The sequence below is a fragment of the Paramormyrops kingsleyae genome, chromosome 7 (assembly GCF_048594095.1).
Source record: "Paramormyrops kingsleyae isolate MSU_618 chromosome 7, PKINGS_0.4, whole genome shotgun sequence".
Lineage (NCBI taxonomy): Eukaryota > Metazoa > Chordata > Actinopteri > Osteoglossiformes > Mormyridae > Paramormyrops > Paramormyrops kingsleyae.
In genome coordinates, this window is record NC_132803.1 from 33,606,337 (window position 1) to 33,629,481 (window position 23,145).

At 42.7% G+C, this 23,145-nt stretch overlaps 1 protein-coding gene across 1 annotated transcript in view; it reads left to right on the top strand.

Moving 5' to 3' along the window:
* The first annotated feature begins 943 nt into the window (after positions 1-943).
* Positions 944-23,145, top strand: part of chsy3 (chondroitin sulfate synthase 3) — a 97,782-nt gene continuing 75,580 nt past the window's right edge. Inside the window, exons 1-2 of the mRNA XM_023806814.2 lie at positions 944-2,384; positions 3,974-4,257. Coding sequence (XP_023662582.1) covers positions 1,775-2,384; positions 3,974-4,257 — 894 coding nt within the window. The 5' untranslated portion in view covers positions 944-1,774. The remainder of the gene's footprint in view (positions 2,385-3,973; positions 4,258-23,145) is intronic.

A 23,145-nucleotide genomic window follows, 5' to 3' on the forward strand; every position in this document is an offset into this window, starting at 1 on the left:
TAGTCTCCTTTGCTCGAGGCTAAACAGATTCAGCTCAGCGAACCTCTCCTCATAAGACATTCCTCTAAGACCAGCAATCAGTCTCGTAGCCCTATGTTGAACCTTTTCCAAGGCAGCAATGTCCTTTTTAAGGTATGGTGACCAAACCTGCATACAATATTCTAGGTGCGATCTTACCAAGGAATTGTATAATCTTAGCATCACCTCCTTTTTTTTAAACGCCACACCTAGAGATGTAACCAAACATCCTATACTGGCCATTTTAATTGCCTCCCTACACTGGCGAGAGTGGGACATGGAAGCCTCAACATACACACCAAGATCTTTCTCATAATCAGTTCATAATCAGATTATTGAACTGTTTCAGGAAATGGGCATCTTTAATCAGAATTAAAAACTGTGAAATAGTTCTAAAAAGTTTCTTAAAATAGGCCTACCAGCTTATGTGCCAGTTTAGTCCTGTATTAACGCTTTTAATGACGACAATGAACACATAACGAGCGAACGTGATTAGGTGGCCTAACGTTCATTAATCCCAAAGAGACGATAACTTCCGTGTTTATTTGAAACACTTAAATACATTAATCGTAAGCTTTCTTTTTTTACTTTTCCAATGCATTATTCTTGGGTTGAATATGCTTGTCATCTGTGCCCCAAAAGTGAAACCTCTGCCAAGCATGAGTCGGGATCCGCATTAGCAAACTTAACCAGCTAATTCGGAAATTAAAAAAAGAAAGAAGAACTAGCTGCCAAAATGGGCGTCTGGAAACGGCCTTAACTTTCGCGCACCAACCGTTTACTGCTGAAGCTTTATGCAGACGCGAACATGGTTGCAACAAAAAAAACGGCTGAGAAATCAGCTGTTGAAAAGCGCTGCTTCGGATCCAGCAAAGTAGCACTTAATGATGCAACGTGCGCCTCCCCTCGGAGCGCCTCGGTCCGCGTCAGTCCGGGGAGAGGAGGCTCTGTGCGGCTGCCGGCCGTCGCTCCGCCCCCAGTCAGCCTCGCCTCCCAGAGACTATCCCGTTAGCTACTTCACTCGGCGATGCATATTTACCCCTGTGCCGCAAGCCTGTTCCGAAACGGCGCAAAATTAGAGAAGAGGGCCGGGAAGAAAGAAAAAATATGTAAAGTTATTTACTCTGACGTCAATTAGTGCACAAAATGGCGAGACAGGCGCGGATAAAATAGCTGCTTATTTGCAGAACAAAATTGTTAAGAACTACAATTTCTTCATGCGGGACCGATGAGACAACTGGAAACGCAACAATCTCGGCTGATTTAAAAAAAATGATTGCGATCGGCAACAATTTGTAAGCGGCAACTTTTTATATAATTTTTTCCAGCTTCTCAGTTGGAGGCATCATGTTTCTCGATGGAAAGTAATGAGGTCGCGTCTCGGCATCGCGTTCAATCCGGACCGCACTGCAACTTCTTCCGTCGCGTTGGACAGTTACAAATAAAGAAAACCGACACAATGTTTTTCCTGTAAGTGCAACATGGCAGTCCTTTAAGACTGTACCCGAACTGCCGTCGGATGTATAGCTACATTGTCTGGACTAATTTTAAGGGATGTTATCCATGGATGCAAATAGGAGAAATATTATTACCCTTAGGTAACACTACTTGTTTAGCAAGCTAATGTACTTCGATCAAAACCTAAACATGTATGATAATCGTCCAATATAGCAAAGCAATAGCCTTCAACGCAAATTAGATCGGGTGTTTCATTTCATTTGCATTATATTTAACCTGTACGTATATTTATTTAACCATGGCTGTGAGGTCAAGAAGACCCTGGATGAGCGTTATTGTCGGGGTGTTCCTTGGATTTACTGCGGCGTCTTGGCTCATTGTTCCCCGGGTCTTGGAAATCAGCGGCAAGAGGAGAAAATCTAATATGTGCTCCTACTACGGTAATGCCGGGAGCGTGGGTAAAGTGCGGGATATGGAGGAGAGCACGGCGAGCAGCAATGCGTGGCAGAAGGACAGGAGCCCTATGTCCAGCCAGGAGGCGAGCGAGGAGGAGGGGGAGAGCATGCACAGATCCAGCAACGACAGCGGGCATGGAGGAGATCCCTTCCCGCAGCCCAGGAATTTCCTATACGTCGGTGTCATGACGGCCAAAAAGTACCTGGATTCACGGGCCGTGGCTGCCCATAGGACGTGGACCAGAACCATCCCAGGGAAGGTGGAGTTCTTCTCCAGCGAGAGATCAGACACGGTGCCGCTGCCCGTTTCCTTACCCGTGGTGTCCCTGCCGGGGGTGGACGATTCCTACCCTCCGCAGAAGAAGTCGTTCATGATGCTGAAGTACATGCACGACCATTACCTGGATAAGTACGAGTGGTTCATGCGGGCGGATGACGATGTCTATATCCGAGGTGAATGGCTGGCTTTCGCTTGGGGTTAACGGCGTTCCGATGTCGGAAGTCGGTCTTATGTGGGGTGGGGGTATTGTCGGTTGTCTGACAAGTGTAGGTAACTTGGCCGGTGGTGACATTCCCATACTCAGGCGTGACACCCGCCCAGCCGCACACTCTCGTTAGCACTCAGCGATCAGCCATCCCAGGCATCTTCAACAAAACTATTATTCCTAATATGGTAACTTCACGACTCTGCACCGAAACCTTAATCTGTTTTTGTCTTTCACGGTTTACAGAGGTTACTTTTGATAAGTTTTTATCACGAATTTCCACTAAAGCCCCGATTCAGTCAATCGGCCATAGTATTTGTTAACTGCCCAAGCACTATATTTAAGTATCTAGCATTTGGTGTACAGTTTTATATTTGAGTACCTAAGTTGTGACCGTGGGTATCCGACCTCAATGAAACAGACGGGGATACTGTAACTTTTATCCATAGTCTGACTTGGAAGTAGTACATTTCTAAATTAAATAAAATTCTTTATGTTATCAAAAACTGAGATCGTTAGAGATCATTAATAAGAATGCTAGGCATGTTATTTGCTCTCACGTGTATAATAATCGAAGAGGAATACAATAGGCATACAGATATTCGATAAATGTGCCTGTCAGCCTAGTACATAAAGCGACGTTTTTGAGGGGGGTGCCGTTGCCTAGTACCTAAGATCCCGATTGAAACTCCATGTCGGCATCGTGGGTGGATCAGGTCAGGGGTGACAGAAAGCCGATTTTGCCGATGTTACCGGAGGAAGTCACATGGCACGGCGTTATATGGTCTGACTTACAGTGGGTCACCGTGTTAAACTTAGAACTTCACACCTCCATCCACCCTGCGATGCTCTCAGGACTTCAGGAATTTCCCCTAAAGGGCTGACAGACCCAGTGATTATTCTGATAAATTGTTTGTGCCTTTGTACCGTTCAAGCGCTCCTCGCTGTGTCCTAAAGAAGGCAAACAAATGAACAAATTCTTAATAATACACAAATTAATACAAGAGCATTTTATGAACATGGCTAATCATAATATTAATCTGCTTAATTGCTTGGTAAAATGAAAAGAAACAAACGTGATTTCAGGAAAAAGAAAAAAAGAGCTTCTAAGTATAATTCTGACAGTTTGTTAATTTTGGGCTGTAAACTGAAGTTATAAATGTGCAAAATTTGTTCTAGATCTTTGTTTTTCATTAATTGACTTTTCAAATGGCTTTTAGAATTGGCAGTTTACTTAAGAAATGCTTCAGCTTTTAGTGCATGGTGGGAAAAATGAGTAATGGCAACATTATTTCAAAAGGAAAAAAAAGAGTTTTTATATAAACGTTTTGTTAATTTCAGACTGTCAGATTAAGTTATAAAAGTGCAAAATATGTTCCAAATTGTAGTTCTATATCTTTATTTTTGATGCATTCACTTCACAATTAACTTCTGGAATTTCCAGTTCAAAATCCTTCAGTTATTTAAATACTAAAAATTGTGATGTGATAAGCAGTGTGTGAATGATGTGACGTGTGTGTGAGCTTCCTCTCCTCTCTGCCTCCCGTGTGTCTGCAGGGGACAAACTGGAAAGCTTCCTGCGGTCGCTGAACAGCACAAAGCCGCTCTACTTGGGCCAGACGGGCCTGGGCACCACCGAGGAGCTGGGCAAGCTGGCCCTCGAACCCGGGGAGAATTTCTGCATGGGGGGGCCGGGCATGATCTTCAGCAGGGAGGTTCTGCGGAGGATGGTACCCCACATCGGAGCCTGTCTGCGGGAGATGTACACCACCCACGAGGACGTGGAGGTGGGACGCTGTGTGCGGAGGTTCGGGGGCACGCAGTGCGTCTGGTCCTACGAGGTAAGGGGGGGGGGGGGGTTGGTTTGTCTGGGGGCTTTTGGCACTCAATGCAATCTGTTGCTTTGATTCATTGATCATATGTCTGGGATGTTTGATATTTCTTTTGGGTCTTCCACTGAGGAATTTGTCTTTTGATACTTCTGCAAAGGTGTAGTAAAGTGGTCCATAGATTCTGAAAACTGGTTGGTTGCAAACCAGCATGGTTGTGTGTCCCTCCCTCACCCCCACCCCCCCCCCCCCCTCCCCATAGCAGTCCCCTCTCCTAACCCACTTCCACTGACATTTTCACATCCATCGTGATTTATTCACCCTGTCAAAGTTCATCGTATTTTTTTTCTCCTGAGGACAATGTGTCTCGTCCAGTGAGATACGATGATTCCTTTCTCTTATGGGCTGTAAGTAGTACAGTTTGCCTGTAACTACATTTACAGGCACTTTATTTTAACGAGCAATAAAGCAATGGAAACTAGATATGACGCAGCAAATAAATAAGCAAATTAACCAAATTTCTAAAAAAAAAAAAAATCTGGAATGTATGTCATGCACAGTAAATTTTTATGCATTTGCATTTTGTTTAAATAGCAATCACCCACATGTCAAATCGTCAAATACATTCATACTTCAGTGAAAATGTACTTCTTGTGACTTGTTTTTTCATTCATAACAAGTAGAGCAACAAACCAAATTCCCACCGCTCATCTGAAGCTATTTTCTGTTGATAAAAATAAAATTGTCATGCAATTGCAAGTAAAATGGCAGGAGTGCAGTTTTGATTTATTTTAATATAAATTATGCAGGAGCTGCTTGGTAAATGTAGTCTATGTATCAAATATGAGTTTAATGTTTACTACCTTTTATATTACTCACTGGTGAGTAGTCCTGAGGTGTGTACAGTATTTTTCTTTAAGTGACAAACTTAGTCATACTTTAATAGTTCATAGTTTTAAATCATAAACTAATAATGTTAATTCTTAGTGATTTGCAGAAAATTCACTGCAGCATCACCTTCTTGAATGTGACAGTTTCGGATAATCTGAAATGCAATTTCATGATTTTATTATAAGCCATAGTGAAACTGGCACTCGGTTTAACAATGCTATTCTTCAGTGTATATATTTCCAATATTGTCTCATTCACCATTTCAGGCCATTGTGCTTAACTTCCTTTTTGCAGCTGCCGGAATAGAGATGAGATCCATATCAAATTACAAATTACAGATATTTGACTCTGACGGTAGTGAATGCAGGATGCTGCATGCAGATATCAATGGGTTAGGACTCTGTGCCCATGACTGGAAGGTCGCTGGTTCAAATCCCTGGGTCTCTAGGGTGCTGTCACCATTGGGCCCCTGAGCGAGGCCCTTAGCCCCCAATTACTCCAGGGACTGACTTTACTTTCTCAGTTGTACATCATTTTGGATAAAAATGTCTGCTAAATAGGTAAATGTAAGCTGTGCTTTACACTGTTACTCCTCACAGCAAAACTGCCTGATGATGCCTTATTAGTTTGGCTCATTAAACTGTTTTTGTGTTATAGGACCAGTAGAATATTGCGTTTTGATGTTAACTTCCTAAATCTCCGGCAGGTTTCATGTTTGTGAGTCTTTGTTTCATCACTTCTGGATGAATTGTCTGCAGTAACAATATCCAGGAGTAAAAGATTTCTGCAGAGTGTGGTAAAGCTTCTGAGAATTCGGAATTGGAAGGTTTATGGTAAAGGCTGTGTGGAGACAAGGGCCCCGTGGGAAATATAAGAGGCGAAAGAGATTTTAAAGGGGCCGAGGAAATCCGTAGAGTTAAGTGTCGTTTCTGTTAGCAGTAAGTCGGTATGTCAATGTCTGCGTCATCAGCTTCCTGTAGCAATGACCCACGGAGATGTGTGGTGCAGCAAGCGGGACATATATCTGTACTTGTCATCTGAAAGGCATGTACTTCCTTACAGGGAAGTGCTTTTGGACCATTGACAGTATCCATAACTTTCTTTAGTATCTAGAATCTGAAATAGGTCAGCTTGGTGAAAGTATCTGCTATTGTAAATAAGTTATGATGTTTGGCCAAAAAGCATATATCGTACTTTATACACACGTAAAGCAGAGGCGTGGCACTAACTCCAGTCGCAGCTGTGGCACTGACAAGCCATAGAATTCTGGACACCAGATTAATTGATCAAATTAACTACAACGCGCCATAATTGAACTGGGTTGTTTGTTTTTATTCTCAGCAGTAGCTAAGTACCTTAACATGAACGTCAGCTGTTATTGCAACCATCCTATTTTCTTTAGATGGTTTATTTATCAGTAGCATAGTATCTGAGCCAGTTCCCAACATAACCACCCAGTGTCACATTACAACAGCTCAGGTACAAAGGACAGAGTGTGTGACTCAGGAAAGTAAAGTTTAATACAGACGAATGTTCGTAAGTAATGTGTGACATCGGTAAACAGGGTAGCCTGAAAGTAAACATACAGTACCTGTGTCGCCCTGAGAATCCATGCCAGCTCCGTGACACGGCGGATTGCCTTAAAATAGCGTGACTGACAATTACGGTATGTAGCACAGCATGTGACCCCAGCACCTTTCGACTGCGCTTTATGTGGATCCTTCCCTTGATGGTCTGCTGTCAGTGGGAAAAAAAAACATGACTTGTGTTACGTTTGCAGGGCAGGCGAGCCGGAAAGCAGGCGAACGGAGCCGTAAATACGGACAGACGGGGTTTATTACTGGATACGGGCAGACATCAAAACGGCAGACATGACAATACAATGACTAATCTGGGGAAGACTGACTGAACTCGGACTAAATACACATGACAAGCTAAGGGTAACGAGCAACAGGTGAGAACAATCAGGCAGAAAACACGAGGTAACGAGGTGGGCGTGGCACACACAAGGATCGTACGGAGCCGGGCGTGACACCGTGTTCTTTTTTGGTGTGAGCAGAAAATGTATCTGTGTGCACTGCTGCACCTGAAACATCTGGCCTGCACTGTAGGGACATGGTCGTCTCTTATTTGCAGGCCCTTGGAAAGTATATAAGTGCTCGTTTCATTCTGCTCCCATAATTCCAGTGATAAAACTTGCCACATGGCCAGTCCCTAAGAAGCTTACCTGCAGCTGTAATACCACAAGGCCCAGCATTTCACTCCAGATTTACAGCAGTATTGTACACATACGTAAGGTAAAAATGTAACACATGTACAGAGTGCTGATACTCGGAAGCCTTATGATGGCTTCTGTTTTTTATTCTGTTTCATTCTATTTTTCTATTTGAGGCTTCTATTCTTTCTATTTCTCTGTTCATTTATAGTAAAAATGTTACTGACAAAATAGAACTTAATCTATTCCATTCGATATGTTTCATTCTTTGAGTTTGTGGTATATGCGCTAAACGCATAACAGCATGTAATGAAAAACTTTTGAAAATGCAGGTAAAAATACCTGCACGCTGCGGCTCAGAAAGCTTCATCTGCTGCTCTGCACCAGGCAGTGCAGTTGGGTGCCGTTGGCTCTTTGATGTGGCGGGTGTTATTTTTAGGTGTGGAAATAAAGGAAACCCCCAGTGAAGCAGGGTAAGTACAATGGCTATGTCCTTCATAAAAGAACGTTTGTTTTTTTTTTTTTTTTGTTACTTATAATACAGACAGTATAGCTAGGAAGGAAGCACATTTTTTGTCATAAAATGGAAGCTCAAGCACTAACACTATTCAGCAAATATCTGATTAATCTTGAATGTGAAATTAAACGTATAAAACAAATGTGCTGTTAGAATCTTGACCAGATGATCGTAAAAGATAAATACTTCCATTTTGAAAATTATTATTAATTTGCTGTTAAATAACAGATATGTATTAAAGCTATAGAATGTATCTCTGTGATTATATTCTTTTTTCCTCCAGCAAACTACAGTATCTTACTTCGCTTAAACGTAGCATGAACTATGTGTAAACAACACTTCTGCAGATACTGATTGCTTTCACCATTATATTCATCTTTTTCTATTTACTAAAGTTTTTTAGCTAATTTTTTTTCTTAGCTCTTGGCTTTTTATCTATCGTTCATGTCATCACTCTGTGATTTTTAACAACCACCAACAAGAAGCTAAAAAACATACGCATAAACTTTTTGTTGCTTCTTTGTTTCCTAAAACTATTTTTTGAGTTTTTGCCTGCATATAGAATACAGTTATATAGGTAAATACTGTGTGACGCCACCTTACCGCCCAGCGCTATCAGGTTAATCAGGTGCCTTTACTGAGGCCTTAGCTTTAGCCAGTTTGCTAACTCCTGTCCTAAGCTGAATCGGGAATAGTGGTGATTCAGCGGATGGAGGAAACCTACCTGTCCTTGGAGGTTTAAAGCTCCCCTCAATGGAAATTAAATACTCCGTCGTTTTCTTTGTATAGGGTTACACTTTTTTCACAACCTGTTCGTTCCTGTCCCATGGCTTTTCATTGAAATGTAGGTTTAGGGACCTGACATTAAATTCATTCTTGGCCAGTTTTAATTTTGATGCATTATTGTATTAGTTGAACTCGCTGGAGCTCCCAAAAAATAAAATTACTTTCATGCTCTATAACACTTAATCTGCATATTGATTAAAAATAAATCCTGTCAGTCTCCCTTAGGCTGCTCCCGTACTTTTACATCATTCTCGTTTTTAGATGGACTTTTGCGACAGTTTATTCAGGATTATACTTTTTGGTGCACAGTAATATTTGTATTTTAATAGCTGTGATGTTTTTATTCATTGTACAGTACAGTTCTGATATGGGGGACTGTGGGGTTTGGCATTTGATTGATTGATTGATTGATTGATTGATTGATTGATTGGCTTGAGGTTCTGTAAACTGCATCTTTGGTCTTTTTGGGTAACTATAGTTAGGGTGAGCACCTAATCATGTCAGGGGAGACTATGAGGCAGCACAGGGTATGGAAATTACCATTTCAATTAAAAAGACCTGGATTTCACTTAAGCACAGAGTTCTTGTTGTGTGCTGATTGGTCAGTCTCCTGTAATCATGCATGTGTCACTGATGTTAATGTGAAACAGCTGGATGAAACAGCTAGGTGGTCACCCTAACCATCACAGTGTTCCCCAGAACCTATGAAACGATAACTAATAGTGAAGCGTGCGTGAGCCCAGCATTATACAGCTGAAGACCACTTTCATTAACTTGCTACATGAGGCAATTCATCTGTGTGAAAGGTACTTGTCCCAATCCTACAGCAGTGCTTGTTTGCTTGTTAACAGCAAAATTGATACCGTAAATTCGGGAGTGGCGGGTCTGCCTGCTCATTAGGATTAACTGAGCCGCCCGGAGTCAGAAAATGGATCGAAACACATTTCTGCATGGGCTGAAACTTTTTATTATTAAAAAATGACTGTTGCACATATTTACGGTGTAAGAGAGTGTCCTGGGTTAATCGATAAGCACAGTATTTATATACCATCGCTGACAGATGCGTGCCAAGGATTTTATTGGAAGCCAGGCCTCATTTTTCAGGAATCGTAATTTTAATAGCTGCAGTGACTCTTAGGTTTTATTTTATGTAAAATATCAGCTACATTAGTGCGGCTCAACCAAGTTTTCGGTGACCCCCAGAGAGAGCAGAACCACGCACCCCCGGGGGGTACCTAAGGACTGGGCCGAGATACGTTGAGCTATACTTATTTGTCGAGCTGCAAGATTTCTCTGCCAAGACAAATGGATGTAGTTGTTACACTTTGCAGTTTATGCAAATAATGGAATCTAATGAGCCTAATGCAAACTTGGATTGTGAGATTGTAACGTGTGATGTTTATATTTCTGGTTTTAAACACGGACATGGCATCTTCCTGTCTTCTGCAGCGTAGAGGAAGTTTGCACGAGTCACTTTGCAAATGCGAGCATTTCACCAGACACCACACAAATTGCGCGGTGAGATTTAACTTCAAAATTAATGCATTCTAGGAAGGTGATTATGTTGTTCACGAATCTATTTTAGGTGTACATATATCTGCATTTAGACATGCGGCTTTTAATTAAAAATCAGTTTATTGTCAGATGGAAAAAGAGATGAAGTAGATGTGAGTAAACAATATGTATGAAACTGGTGTAAAGGGCAAAAGCTGAATTTTATAAACGTTAAATCTCTCCTCCCCTCTGCTTCTGCATGGAATGCAGTTGTTGTTCCCACAGCGGCCGTCATGGACTGTGGGAGTCGTATCATTATTTTACGTTGTAAGCTAATCTTTCCCGAGTATTAGAAGACAACAGCCAGTGCAAATAAAGCTGACTTAATTACCGTGTGTCTGGTTTTGTACATACGATGCCTCATTATAAGGAGGGTGATGGTCTTTGGGATCAAGACTTTAGGGTTTCCAGGTTAATTCCTCTGAGATTTTGTATGTAAACGTCAGGCATACGGTTCCATTGCCTAATGTCCAGGACAGAGAGACTCAGGAAGAGTTTTTCCCCCCAGGCTTCTCAATTCAAACTAATTCTGGTCCTTCTGTACACAACGGCTATTTGTACTGGAATTCAAATGTACTGCACATGTTTACTTTACTGCACAAATAACCTCGCCATTGCACTATATTTTAGATTGTATATTTGGATTATATAGTTGATTTCATAGATTGTATTTATATATTGTAATTTTCTTTTTTACTCCTACTTTACTTCTTACCTTTTTTCTTCTATTCTTGCACAGCCAAATAAGGGCGACTCAGAGACACGTTTCACTGCATGTTGTACTGTATGTGACGAATAAATCTCTTGAATCTTGAATGTTGAGGGAAGCGGCTTACGTTGACTAAGGAGCTATCCTGTTATATAAACTAATGATATCTAAAACCCCCAAAAAATAAATAGCTTAAAATAAAGACCTTGTACAGTATCATTTGAATATCCATTAAAGACAATATTCTGTATCTTATATATTGGTAACTACTTTGTTTTCACATGTAGTGTTTGTATTATCTCTATTGTCGTTTCATATATAGCCTAAATGTACTGATAACCATACGTGCAACTTTCATAATTGACATCCTTTAGTGAGGAATCAGATATAGATGTTGCTCACGCCACCTGCGGGATTTGCCTGGGTTTGCTTACTGGTGCTCCATGTTCCCCTCACGGCACTAAGACATGCTGTTTAGGGCAAAAGATTGCCCCGAATTGCCTTTAATCATTGTGCATGTGAGTATATGCATGTTTCCATCGAAGCAAACACCCCGCAGCTTCCTGGAGTGGCTCTGAATCGCCGCAGCTATAATTAGATTAATGAAAATGGACTTATTAAATTGAAGTCATTTTCATTAGTGGAAAGTTATGTGTTTATATGTTTGGTTCTAATTGGGACCCCAGAGGAAACACCACTGTTATAATTTATAGTTTTATAACAGACATGACATCTACAGAGATACTTATTTCATGTCATCCTGTTTGTAATTGAATTTATTTACTTAATGTAATTGTATTTCTTTGGAAATTTGCCACGGTCTCGCCTTTTAGTACATCACATTTCCTTAATTCAGTTCAATTTATCAATACAGAAGCTGCTGTATTTCAGGAAGAAAAACATTTGAAATGAATAAGCATTTTAGTGGATGCCTTTGGGGCGATGCATTTTCTGATGTAGTCAAGCAGAATATGATTCCTGGTGTTGTCTCGTTATCAAAGCAGCTTTGTTTGTTTTCTTAATTACTTCCAAGTAATTGTTATAGATTTTGAAATCCATCCTTTCAGTATATTTTGCTCCTTTGATCTTAATCACAGGAGGCAGAGGATTCTGCATAGCATTACGGGATAATCTGACATTTAAAATCATATCTCTGTGTAGGTGGACGTGATGACTGTAAGCGAGAGAATGACAGGTAACTTGTGAAAAAAGGGGTAGGTCTGTTTCACGCTGAATTTTTAACAAAATACTGGTTCAGTGTGGATTTGCTGTTGGCACGGCGGCGACCCGGACATGATTACTTCCAGAATGGTTGTTTTGGGGGGAAAAGAATAATGCAAATATAATTAGACTGTCTGAAGGAAACATCCATTGAATGTTATGCAGTGAAGTGAAATTTTATGGCTGCTACTGAACCCTGTCATGGATCGGCGCCCCACCCTGGATTATTCTCTGCCTTGCACCCATAGTTTCTGGTATAGGCTCTGCACCCCAGTGACCCTGTATAGCGTAAACGGGTATAGAAAATGGATGGATAAATGGATGGATGGATGGCTGTGGCTGAATACATACCCTTCATTCACATCATCCCCCCCCCCCATTATTAGTGCCGCTCTTGCTCCAGTTTCCCAAACTTCTAAGCCAATTACCCTGACGGCCCAGTTCTGCATATCTGCGCGACCTCTCTGTGATTACTGCGGCCTCCCTGTGATGTGAATGTCATCAGCGTTGTTATTGTCGAGTTCTTCGTGATCAAATAGAAAATCATGGCCTGAGGGACTCTGAAGGACTGCGCGTGATTTGCTCACTATGTCACCAAGAGGAAATTACCCCCATTCTCAGCACACTATGTGTATGTTTAAAATAACAGCGATATGGACAGGGGTTCACGGTGGAGATTCTGCAGGAGTTGTTGCATATTCTGGCCAGTAGCATTGTTGTGTTACCTGGGAAACATTTCTGATGTCATCTCCAGCTTCATGATCACATGACTGTTCTGTCCAGCTGTCACATGACTCTAGCATAAACTATTCTTGGATCTGCAGCAGCGTGAACTGTACATTATTTGGTAGAGGCGTAGTCCAGTTGGTCTGAGATGAGTACATTTTTTGAATGATTTAGTATAATTTTTTAAAAGATTTTTTTTTTCATGAATAGGACATTGAGGTAGATGATTAGCTGGTGAATGATAATGAGCTAAATGTATTTATGTCAGCTGCCTGTAACAAATTGGTGGAAAAGTTACCACAAGCATATTTATTGTTTTGTCGCGGTGCTATTTTTACTGCCATTGCAAATAAACTAACAAATATAATGGCTGGCCATCCATCCATCCATCCATCCATCCTTCCTGGTTATAGGGGGGCTGGAGCCTTTTCCAGGCAGTATAGGGTATGGGGAGGGGATTGTTTATGTTTCTTACACAGAAAATAATTACATTGGAAATGAATGTGAAAATGATAATTGCAAGGTTAAGTGTAATAATATCCTTGATAAAACCTGGAAATATCACATTATTCTGTTATCCAGAAGACATCTAGAACCATCTAATATAAGTATATTCATAGTATATATAAATCATAATTCAATTTTAGGAGTTGAAATTCTGTGTAATATGTTAAGCCGGTAATGGCCTCGTCCAGGGTGTACCTGCCTTATACCCTGTACTGCCTGGGATGGGCTCCAGGCCCCCGGCCACCCTGACCAGTATAAGCGGTTGGAAGATGGATGGATAGATGAATGATTGGGCAGTTGTTCTTATTGCATTATTTCTCATACACTCACCTAAAGGATTATTAGGAACATCATACTAATATGGTGTTTGACCCCTTTTCGCCTTCAGAACTGCCTTAATTCTACGTGGCATTGATTCAACAAGGTGCTGAAAGCATTCTTTAGAAATGTTGGCCCATATTGATAGGATAGCATCTTGCAGTTGATGGAGATTCGTGGGATGCACATCCAGGGCACGAAGCTCCCGTTCCACCACATCCCAAAAATGCTCTATTGGGTTGAGATCTGGTGACTGTGGGGGCCATTTTAGTACAGTGAACTCATTGTCATGTTCAAGAAACCAATTTGAAATGATTCGAGCTTTGTGACATGGTGCATTATCTTGCTGGAAGTAGCCATCAGAGGATGGGTACATGGTGGTCATAAAGGGATGGACATGGTCAGAAACAATGCTCAGGTAGGCCGTGGCATTTAAACGATGCCCAATTGGCACTAAGGGGCCTAAAGTGTGCCAAGAAAACATCCCCCACACCATTACACCACCACCACCAGCCTGCACAGTGGTAACAAGGCATGATGGATCCATGCTCTCATTCTGTTTACGCCAAATTCTGACTCTACTATTTGAATGTCTCAACAGAAATCGAGACTCATCAGACCAGGCAACATTTTTCCAGTCTTCAACTGTCCAGTTTTGTTGAGCTCGTGCAAATTGTAGCCTCTTTTTCCTATTTGTAGTGGAGATGAGTGGTACCCGGTGGGGTCTTCTGCTGTTGTAGCCCATCCGCCTCAAGGTTGTGCGTGTTGTGGCTTCACAAATGCTTTGCTGCATACCTCGGTTGTAACGAGTGGTTATTTCAGTCAAAGTTGCTCTTCTACCAGCTTGAATCAGTCGGCCCATTCTCCTCTGACCTCTAGCATCAACAAGGCATTTTCGCCCACAGGACTGCCGCATACTGGATGTTTTTCCCTTTGCACACCATTCTTTGTAAACCCTTGAAATGGTTGTGCGTGAAAATCCCAGTAACTGAGCAGATTGTGAAATACTCAGACCGGCCCGTCTGGCACCAACAACCATGCCACGCTCAAAATTGCTTAAATCACCTTTCATTCCCATTCTGACATTCAGTTTGGAGTTCAGGAGATTGTCTTGACCAGGACCACACCCCTAAATGCATTGAAGCAACTGGCATGTGATTGGTTGATTAGATAATTGCATTAATGAGACATTGAACAGGTGTTCCTAATAATCCTTTAGGTAAGTGTATATGTGGCAGTTATCCCGTGATGCTTTGGGGGAGGGGCTCCACCACTCGTCGTGGTTTAATCGGTACAGCCATCACACTTATGGTACATTTAGGCTCTCTTCCAGCACAGATTAATGGACATCGCAAATAACAAGAAAGCCAGCATTCACAACATTTCAGGTTTTCCTGACAGGCAGTTTAAAGTGCTGTTTTGGAGGGCAGGTGTGATCCTACGACTCCTATCAATCCGCTGTGTCCTAAAATGCCATTGAGAGATCAGCATCTCTGCTCTGGTGTGTGCTCTAAATCGGGCCGCTCAATCACGTCTGTGCTTCAGTCCGTGTCCTGCTGACCCCGGAAACTGCCAGAAAGGTGATAAGTTTTGCTGGCAGGGGCTGCGCTGTTTTCCAGCACTACCAGTTATAAAGCCTGCATTGTTTTTACCCTCCACGCAGTCCTGTTTTGCATAAACGTCTAAATAAACTGAAGTTGTTACATGCAGCCGTCGCGGCCGGAGGCACAATAAGCGTGCCGTCTGAGTTTTCATCGTGAGATGAAATCCGCACAAACTCCACAGACAAGTATTGTGTCACCAGATCATTAAAATCCTGTTACTTGCTTGGCAGTTACACTTTTGCACATTATTTACCAAATTGTGCTTAGCTGGTGATGTAACCCTGAGCAATCTGCGCATTTTCTTGCGGTCATAATCTGCATGTCACAGGGTGACATTCAACCATAGCCTATTATAGTGTCTTTAATTAAGACATGATGACCTCCAGAAATTGTTTGCAATTGAGCCATCAGAGATTTTATTGCAGAACAATGAAAACATTTTCGACAAGGATTGTTTCTCTTTGACTTTGTGTGCTAATAAGCTAAGTGCTGCTAGTTAATTGAAAACCCCAGCATGGTGGCTTTGGTTACTTTGTGCTCTGTAATACTCTGTAGCGTTAGTAGATAATGTACATTGAATGAACCTTTTGCCGTAGTGAGCCGTTGTTGCTTGGATGTTTGCACCTTATCGATCTCCCGTGGGGGTCGATAACGTTTATCTGTCTATATGTCTGTAGATCTCAGGACTGACGGGCTGCTGCATCTGGAAGCCACTGGAGACATGGCTTACAGCTGATTGGCAGAGTTTAAAATGAACTTCTGCATACACGTGGCTGGCATCTCGAAGATCCATTTGCGTTCTGAAATGATCCCGCATTAAGGAGTTGTCTTCTGCGGTGTGAATTACCGGCTGCTTCCTGAAGCTGGTGAAATTCCCGATTTTTGGGGGATACGGTCTGTGTGAGAAGCATCATCTGAGGGTGATTATCTGGGCCGTGATGCAGAGGAAGCCTGCCGGCAGGCGGAAGGTTACGGTTAGAGCCTCCCTCTATCTGGTCTGCAGTCCGTCAGGAAAACACCTGCAGGGGATTTAGGCCTTCAGCTTTGATGATGCAAGTGTAGCCCAGATCCCAGCAGGCTTAGCGACAGAGACTTCCCATGCCCTGGTGGAGACTGCTGATCGGTCAATGATAGGTCGCCATTGGAGACTAGTGATTGGCTGGTGACGGACTGCTGATGGAACCTGCTTATTGACTGCTGAGGGCCACTGATAGAGACCTCTGATTGGCTAATGATGTGCCACTGAAAAATTACATTATATTTTATGGATCACAGGCAAACTTTACATCCTTGGTTTTGTGTTCCTTTTATGGGTGATTCAGTTATAAAAGGGTTTTTCAAAACTATTAAGCACTTTCTGTACCATTTAAATCCTTATGAGTCCCTTAAATCTGACATTCACTGAGAATTCTATAGCACGGTACATTATAAAAACCATTCTTATGGTTATTAACAGTCAAAATAATACTTTGCACCTATTTATACAACATATAACATACACATAACCATTCCGTCTATAATGCCTATTGCACCCCATGGCCCTGACCAGGAAAACCGGCTGGATGAATGGATGGGTGGTTTTTGAAAGATGTACGCATAACTTTACAAGTGAAGTTTGATACTCTGACCTAAGCTTTATAGAAATACTCAGCAATACCTGTTAGGGATGTCAGGTGTCTTTACTTTGCCCCTGATCCAGAGCCCTATTTGAGTCTTATTACTTGTCTGTATTTTCCCCCCAAAATAGCATTTGTCTTTTTGAGAGAGTTTCTCTCTGTAGTATTAATCCCACTGTACTTCCGGCATGTTCTATAATCTCTGCATGGTGTCTACCATGGTCTCTCTGCTTTCTCACCGCCAGGTATCGGGCGAAGCTCCTAACGTGGCACCCATGATTTTCAGAATCGAACATTTAAATAGCATTGGGGCAGGCAGGAATTATTCATCGATGCTGGTGTGTGGGGCAGATCCCGCCCAGCCATCGCCAGCAAGAAACAGAGGGGTGCCGGCGTCTGGTCCCAAAGCGTCCCTTTTTTATGTTGCCGAGCCGCACTGGAATGTTCCCGCAAAGGTTCGTGTCTCAGTTATCATCTTTTGCGTGACAAAGCGCGACAGTCCCACTCGATCCATGAGGCTCCATGCCAGGACCAATCAGGGCGAAGGACTGCCTTTGACCGGATCCCTTTTTTTTTCTGCATTTTGTGATTGGCAGAACATCACATCCATCAGAGTCTACAAAAATGGTTTGCAGACTATTTATAGTAAAAAAAAAAATACTGCAGAATGGATTGGTATAAATTTTATACCAATCCATTCTACAGTATTTTTTTTTTTACAGTAATACTTTTGTAAAAGTGAAATGATAGTGTTGAGTACACAAGGTTTTCATCTCAGCAGACAAATCTCAGTAGAGGGACCTGAAATCATAAGTTTGTAGGGAAAATTGTTTCTTGCCTGCAGCCTGCTGCTGTTAATATGATATGGGTCTATAGTCAACTTTGCTATACACTTTGTGAATAAAAATCCTCGTATTTTCCATTATGGTGAACCTAGAGAGAAAGCTACCTTTGTTTTAGATCATATGTTTAAGGCAGGAGTGGGGGTGGTGAGTGGCCTTTGCAGATGTGATCATAAGGTTACTGGTTCAAATCCTGCCCTTTGGCAGAGTACTTGCGTGTCGGTTGGAATCCTGAGCAAGGCCTGTAACCCCCCCACCAAAATGCTCCAGGAGTGCCAGATAAATGGCCTGATCCTGCAGCTTATTGGAGTTTTACTTACAAAAAAATCTCCTTAGGGCAGAAGGAAAAATGAGAGGAGGTGTGTCCAAGCAACTACAAGAGGTGGGACCAATCAATCAGATGTCTTGGTCCTGCCTCCTCTAGTTGCTAGGACTATGTCCTCTATAGTCTGATTGGTTCAGAAAGATAACCAATCATTTTTCTTTCTGCCCTCAGAACATTTTTGTGTAAGTAAAACTCCCACAAGCAACCCTGCACTCATACCCCAAGCTTTGCTCTGAACCATGTATACATGTCTCACAGGAGAGCAGGATGATATGTGAAAAGAAGGCTTACAGTGTGCTTGTGCAAATGGCCAGTTCATTTAAGTTCAGCTGGGCTTTCCTCTGATTAGCCTTGTCGATTGTCGGTTTTTGATTGGGGCATTGGGCTGTGCCTTAGACCTGCCGCACTTACGTACGCCTTTTGCACTGTATGCTGTGACACTCAGAGCACTGGATGGAATACTAAGGATTCCATAGGTGCTGTAAGGAGCTTGAGATTACACTGGGTGATCGGCACAGCCGGGGCGCTTGCTAAGTGGGGATTCCCTCCAGATGTCAGCCAGGAAATGATGTCATTGTGTGAGGCAGTTATGCAGGAACATTTTACAAGTGCTTAGTGATGACCCCTGAACAGGTTACTGGCCTCAATAGGAATATTTGTCTTGTGCTCAAAATTATACAGTCCAAAAAACATTAACATAGCATAAATAAGTAACACAGATCTGTCCCAGTTGGAAACCCACTGATTAAGTTAGGTCACTAATACATTTGTTGATTCTAGACTAAACTAGTCTTAATCCAAGGATAATCCCAGTAATCTGCTTCCAGTAACTGGATCACTTGTTTTCGGTCATGTGCCCCCCCACCAGTATCCCTTGCACCCCCATCCTGCATCACCAGGCATTTTTATACAACCTAAAACTCATGTAATATGTCATTTGTACACTGTGAGTTTGAAATCTCATATTGTCAGATTGTGAGGGAATCATTCTCATTTTGTTCACGTCTGCAGGTTGGGTTTTGCTTTTCAGGGTTTTTATTTAAATTCCCTGCATATTTCCACGTGAGCCGGGCTGCGGAGATGCGAGCGATCAGACTCACACGCTAACAGCATGATGCATGTGTAAAAGAACAGTCATTACCCGGGAGGAAGCTAATCATATAACCTTGGTGCGCCTCACCGTGCCTCTGATAAGGATTAATTTAGTAACCATGCAATCCAGAACCTTCTATCCTTCAGGAAAAAATCTATTCCTGTCCACTTGAAAGAGTGAGCCGTGTTGTCCTCAGAAATTCGGTATCGGCGGTGCCAAAAACATGTCCTTGAGGCTTGGGGCGATTTTTCTGGACGTCACCCACGCGCCTGCCGTCCCAAACTGTGGATTTATTCAGAGGTGTGTGGCAGCCTTATGATTTATGGTGCTGGGCGGGAGGGAGAGGCCTGCATGTTAATGAGGGCCCCCCCACTGCTGACTGAGAGGCCCCTTTGTGCGGCCCACCGTTACGAGGACGTGGGTTTTTTTTTTTTTTTGGTCCCCTGGGGGAGAGCATTTCGACCATGGCATGTTTTGTGTGAACTTGAGTTCGTTTAAGAAGCGGCAACGTCATGAAGAGAAACGGTGGAGACATTGGTTTGCTGTTACGGTGACATGGGTAACATGACACACCTGCCCTCTGCGCTCGTTGGCTCTCGAGACCCCAGTGAACCGGCATCCAGAACAGGGGCGTGTGTGGGGGTGGGGACACAGGGGCACTGGCCCCAGCTGACAGCTGATTGGCCCCCACCCCTGTCACTCACTGCTCCAGAACATACCATTGGCTAACGATAAGGGTGGCCAGTCTATGTGAATTATGAGCCTTTTTATGCCCCCCTTATCGTTAGAGCGTGGCTTCTGCTTTCCAGGGGAAGGTACTCCACGTGGATCCTGTGGGAGGAGTGCAGAGCTGGGTAGGTGCCATCCGCTCAATGGCGCCATCTAAGGAGCCTTGAGGTTATTGCAGCCATGCTGATCCAGTCCCTGTCACATGCAGCTAGTTCTGTGAGATACACACGTCTCCCCTTAATGCAGTGATTGGGCTACAGTTCATAGCGGTCTTAGGTTATCGGTAAGACGTTCTATTGGGGCTTGCATACATTCCATAAGGTATACTGAACATTTCTCGCAGGGTGTTGGGAACGGTGGGCTGTGCCTTATCATAAATCACGAGGTTGAGTATGGTTGGATCAGTCGCTCTGCTGAAGGCATCTTAACAGTGCTCTCTGCCCATTATGCTGAGTGCTGAGCGTGGCGACAGACTGCGTGCGTCCAGCGTCAGTAATGTGCTGTGCAGCTCTTTGCTGTTTAGTGATGCATTGCGTATCCTAAAGAGGCACGCCTGAGAGAGAACGCGTCCACTTTGCGTTTTTTTCTCAATCGCCTGCGTCGGGAATCCCTCGGCGACAACCAACCACGGTCTCAGAAAGAGTGATAGAGGAAACGGAGCTAAATGAACAAGGAAAAGATGATGGGTGACTGAAACATCATCATCATCATCATTATTACTATCATAATTATGATGATGACGACTACTGGCAGCCGACAGCATATTCTGACTGGCTCTTCGGAGTGAAATGCTGCAGGCCGTACGTTTGCCTTGCGACTGATGGCCGTCTTAATTAAGCGTCCTTGAGGACGGCATACAAGATTCCTGCTCAAATTAGCCGCCATTCGAACCGCTACAATATGAAAATTAACATCAGCAAAAAGCAAGAAAGGCGCAATGCACAGCGCGACCTTGGAGGGAAGCCATGTGGATTACAAGCAGAAGTATCCCGGGAATTCGGAAACCGAGAGAGAGAGTCGCAGGAAGTCAGCTGTGCGCATTCTGGCACGCTGTGCAGCAGGAGAGGCTGCGTTGGCTGTTCTTAGCATCTTTTGTGCCCCTTTAAATTATCGTGGCGTTTACATCTGAATTATGAGGTTGGTTGTTGCTGAGACACTGTCTCCACATTTGATGGCGGGGAGCACCAACGCCCCCGTGCCACGAAGACGCCACAACTCGCTAAGCCTCAGTCGTGTTCCTGAGAGTCGTGTCCCACCCCATACTGGGGCACTCCCCCCACCTTACAATGAGAAATAAATGCTGGAAAATAAGTGAGTTTTTAGATTCCCACTCTTCCCCCTCATTCTGGCATGTTGAATAAATGATCGACACAAGCAAGCTAAAGAAATACACGTGAATGAATCTGATTTGAAACTTCCTGTATTTTCATACATTTCAGAATGTTAGAAGTCTCTTCAGGGTGCCCGGTGTTTTGATTCTCTGTTTTACATTAGATAGATAGTCGCATCTGCTTTGTTCCTGTTTCTGGGTTTTTGCTTCTGGTTCTACAGTTCACTGATTATTCTGAATCTTAGATGGGATTATGGTTCTCTGACTTTATTGGTTTCTGTCTTTACTTGAAAGGTTCCCTGATTATCCACAGTGCTCTCCATTTCTCTGGTAAAGTAGGATTTCCTCTGGTTATGTGTTGCTCTGGTTATTCAGAATGTGCCATGGTTCTGTGGTTCCTTGATTATTCTGAATAATCCATAGTTCTAGGTTTCCTTGATAAAACTGGAGTTCACGTGATCCTGTGGTTCTCCACCAATGCTGCGTTATCCTCTGGCACTGTGATGATGCATAATCTGGTTGTACAGTACTTTGCATATGCCAAATTCCGATTTGAGACGTGAGTTTCCTTATTGAAATGAAGCGTGATCCAGAGGAAATTGCAGCAGTACACCTCCCTACATTTAAGTTTTAAATCTCACTCCCTGTCTGGGGTCTTTCTAATTTAAATTGCGGTAATTGGTGGCCACACAAGAGAGCAGTTCTGCGTCTTAGCAGCACATAATCCCTCCGGTGATTTCTGACAAACGAGCACATGCACCGCATGTAAGAGGCCTGACGTCTGAAGTCTCGTTTTTGCTGAGGTGAATCAAACGAAGTTCCAAACAAGTAGTACTGTTGTAGTTCTTGGGTTGATGTTTTTCTGATTGCGTTGTAATACTGCTGTAGCCATGTGCTGATCATACTGCCACAGAAATACACAAAAACTGTTAAAAAAAAAAGGCAGAGCATCACCAGACCAGGTGAAGCAGACATGCTCAACAGACCATAAATCTGTTACGCAGTATGAAACACAACAATGTACAAATGAATCTGAAAATGCAGAGATGACTGTAATCTATTTAGACTTTTAGCCTCGCCTGTAAACTGCAAAAGCTAGTTAATAAAATTGCCATTTTATAGTTGAACAGCATCACCTGTGATGAGCCAAGATAACATAGTATGTAACATCTATTTCTATGTCACCATGATATAACCATACTGTGCCATAAATTAGCTAGGAATGCTTTGCAGAGATGCGTTCTGGTGATGGAATTATTGGTCTAACAAGTTTGAAGGTGTAGACCAAGATCTCCAGGATATCATTCATGAAGATCAAGAATTAATACAGTATATGAAATATACTGAAATATTAATAGAGCCGATGAAAGCCGCATATCTCCAAAAATCCATTATTGCAGGAGCATGGAAAAAATGGATTTTTGCAGAAATTGTTTTACAAAATAAACCAAAAGCAGCATAATGAGACAGCCTTCACACCTCAACTAAGAACACTCTAGTGTCAGTGAAGAGTTTGGATACACCCACCCACAGAAAGGTTTATTTGTTATTTTATTTAGAATAATTATGAAGACATCAAAACTATAAAATTATATATATATGGAATTATTCACTGACTAAAAATTTATTTAAAAAATTATAATTAATTTGCTGGGGGGGGGCGCAGCTCTGTGGGTTGAGGCTTAGAAGGTTGCCGGTTCAAACCCCATGGTCGGCAGAGTGATCCCACCACTGGACCCTTGAGTGTGACCCTTAACCCCAGTTGCTCCAGGGACTGGCTGACCTACTGTCTCCTCAACACCAGTTTGATGAGGTGGCCTCCTGGGATGCTTGTCCAGCTGTCCTGAAGGAGGTCCCACATATATGCTGAGCACTCACTGGCTGCTGTTCCTTCATTCTCTGGTCACACTCCTCTAA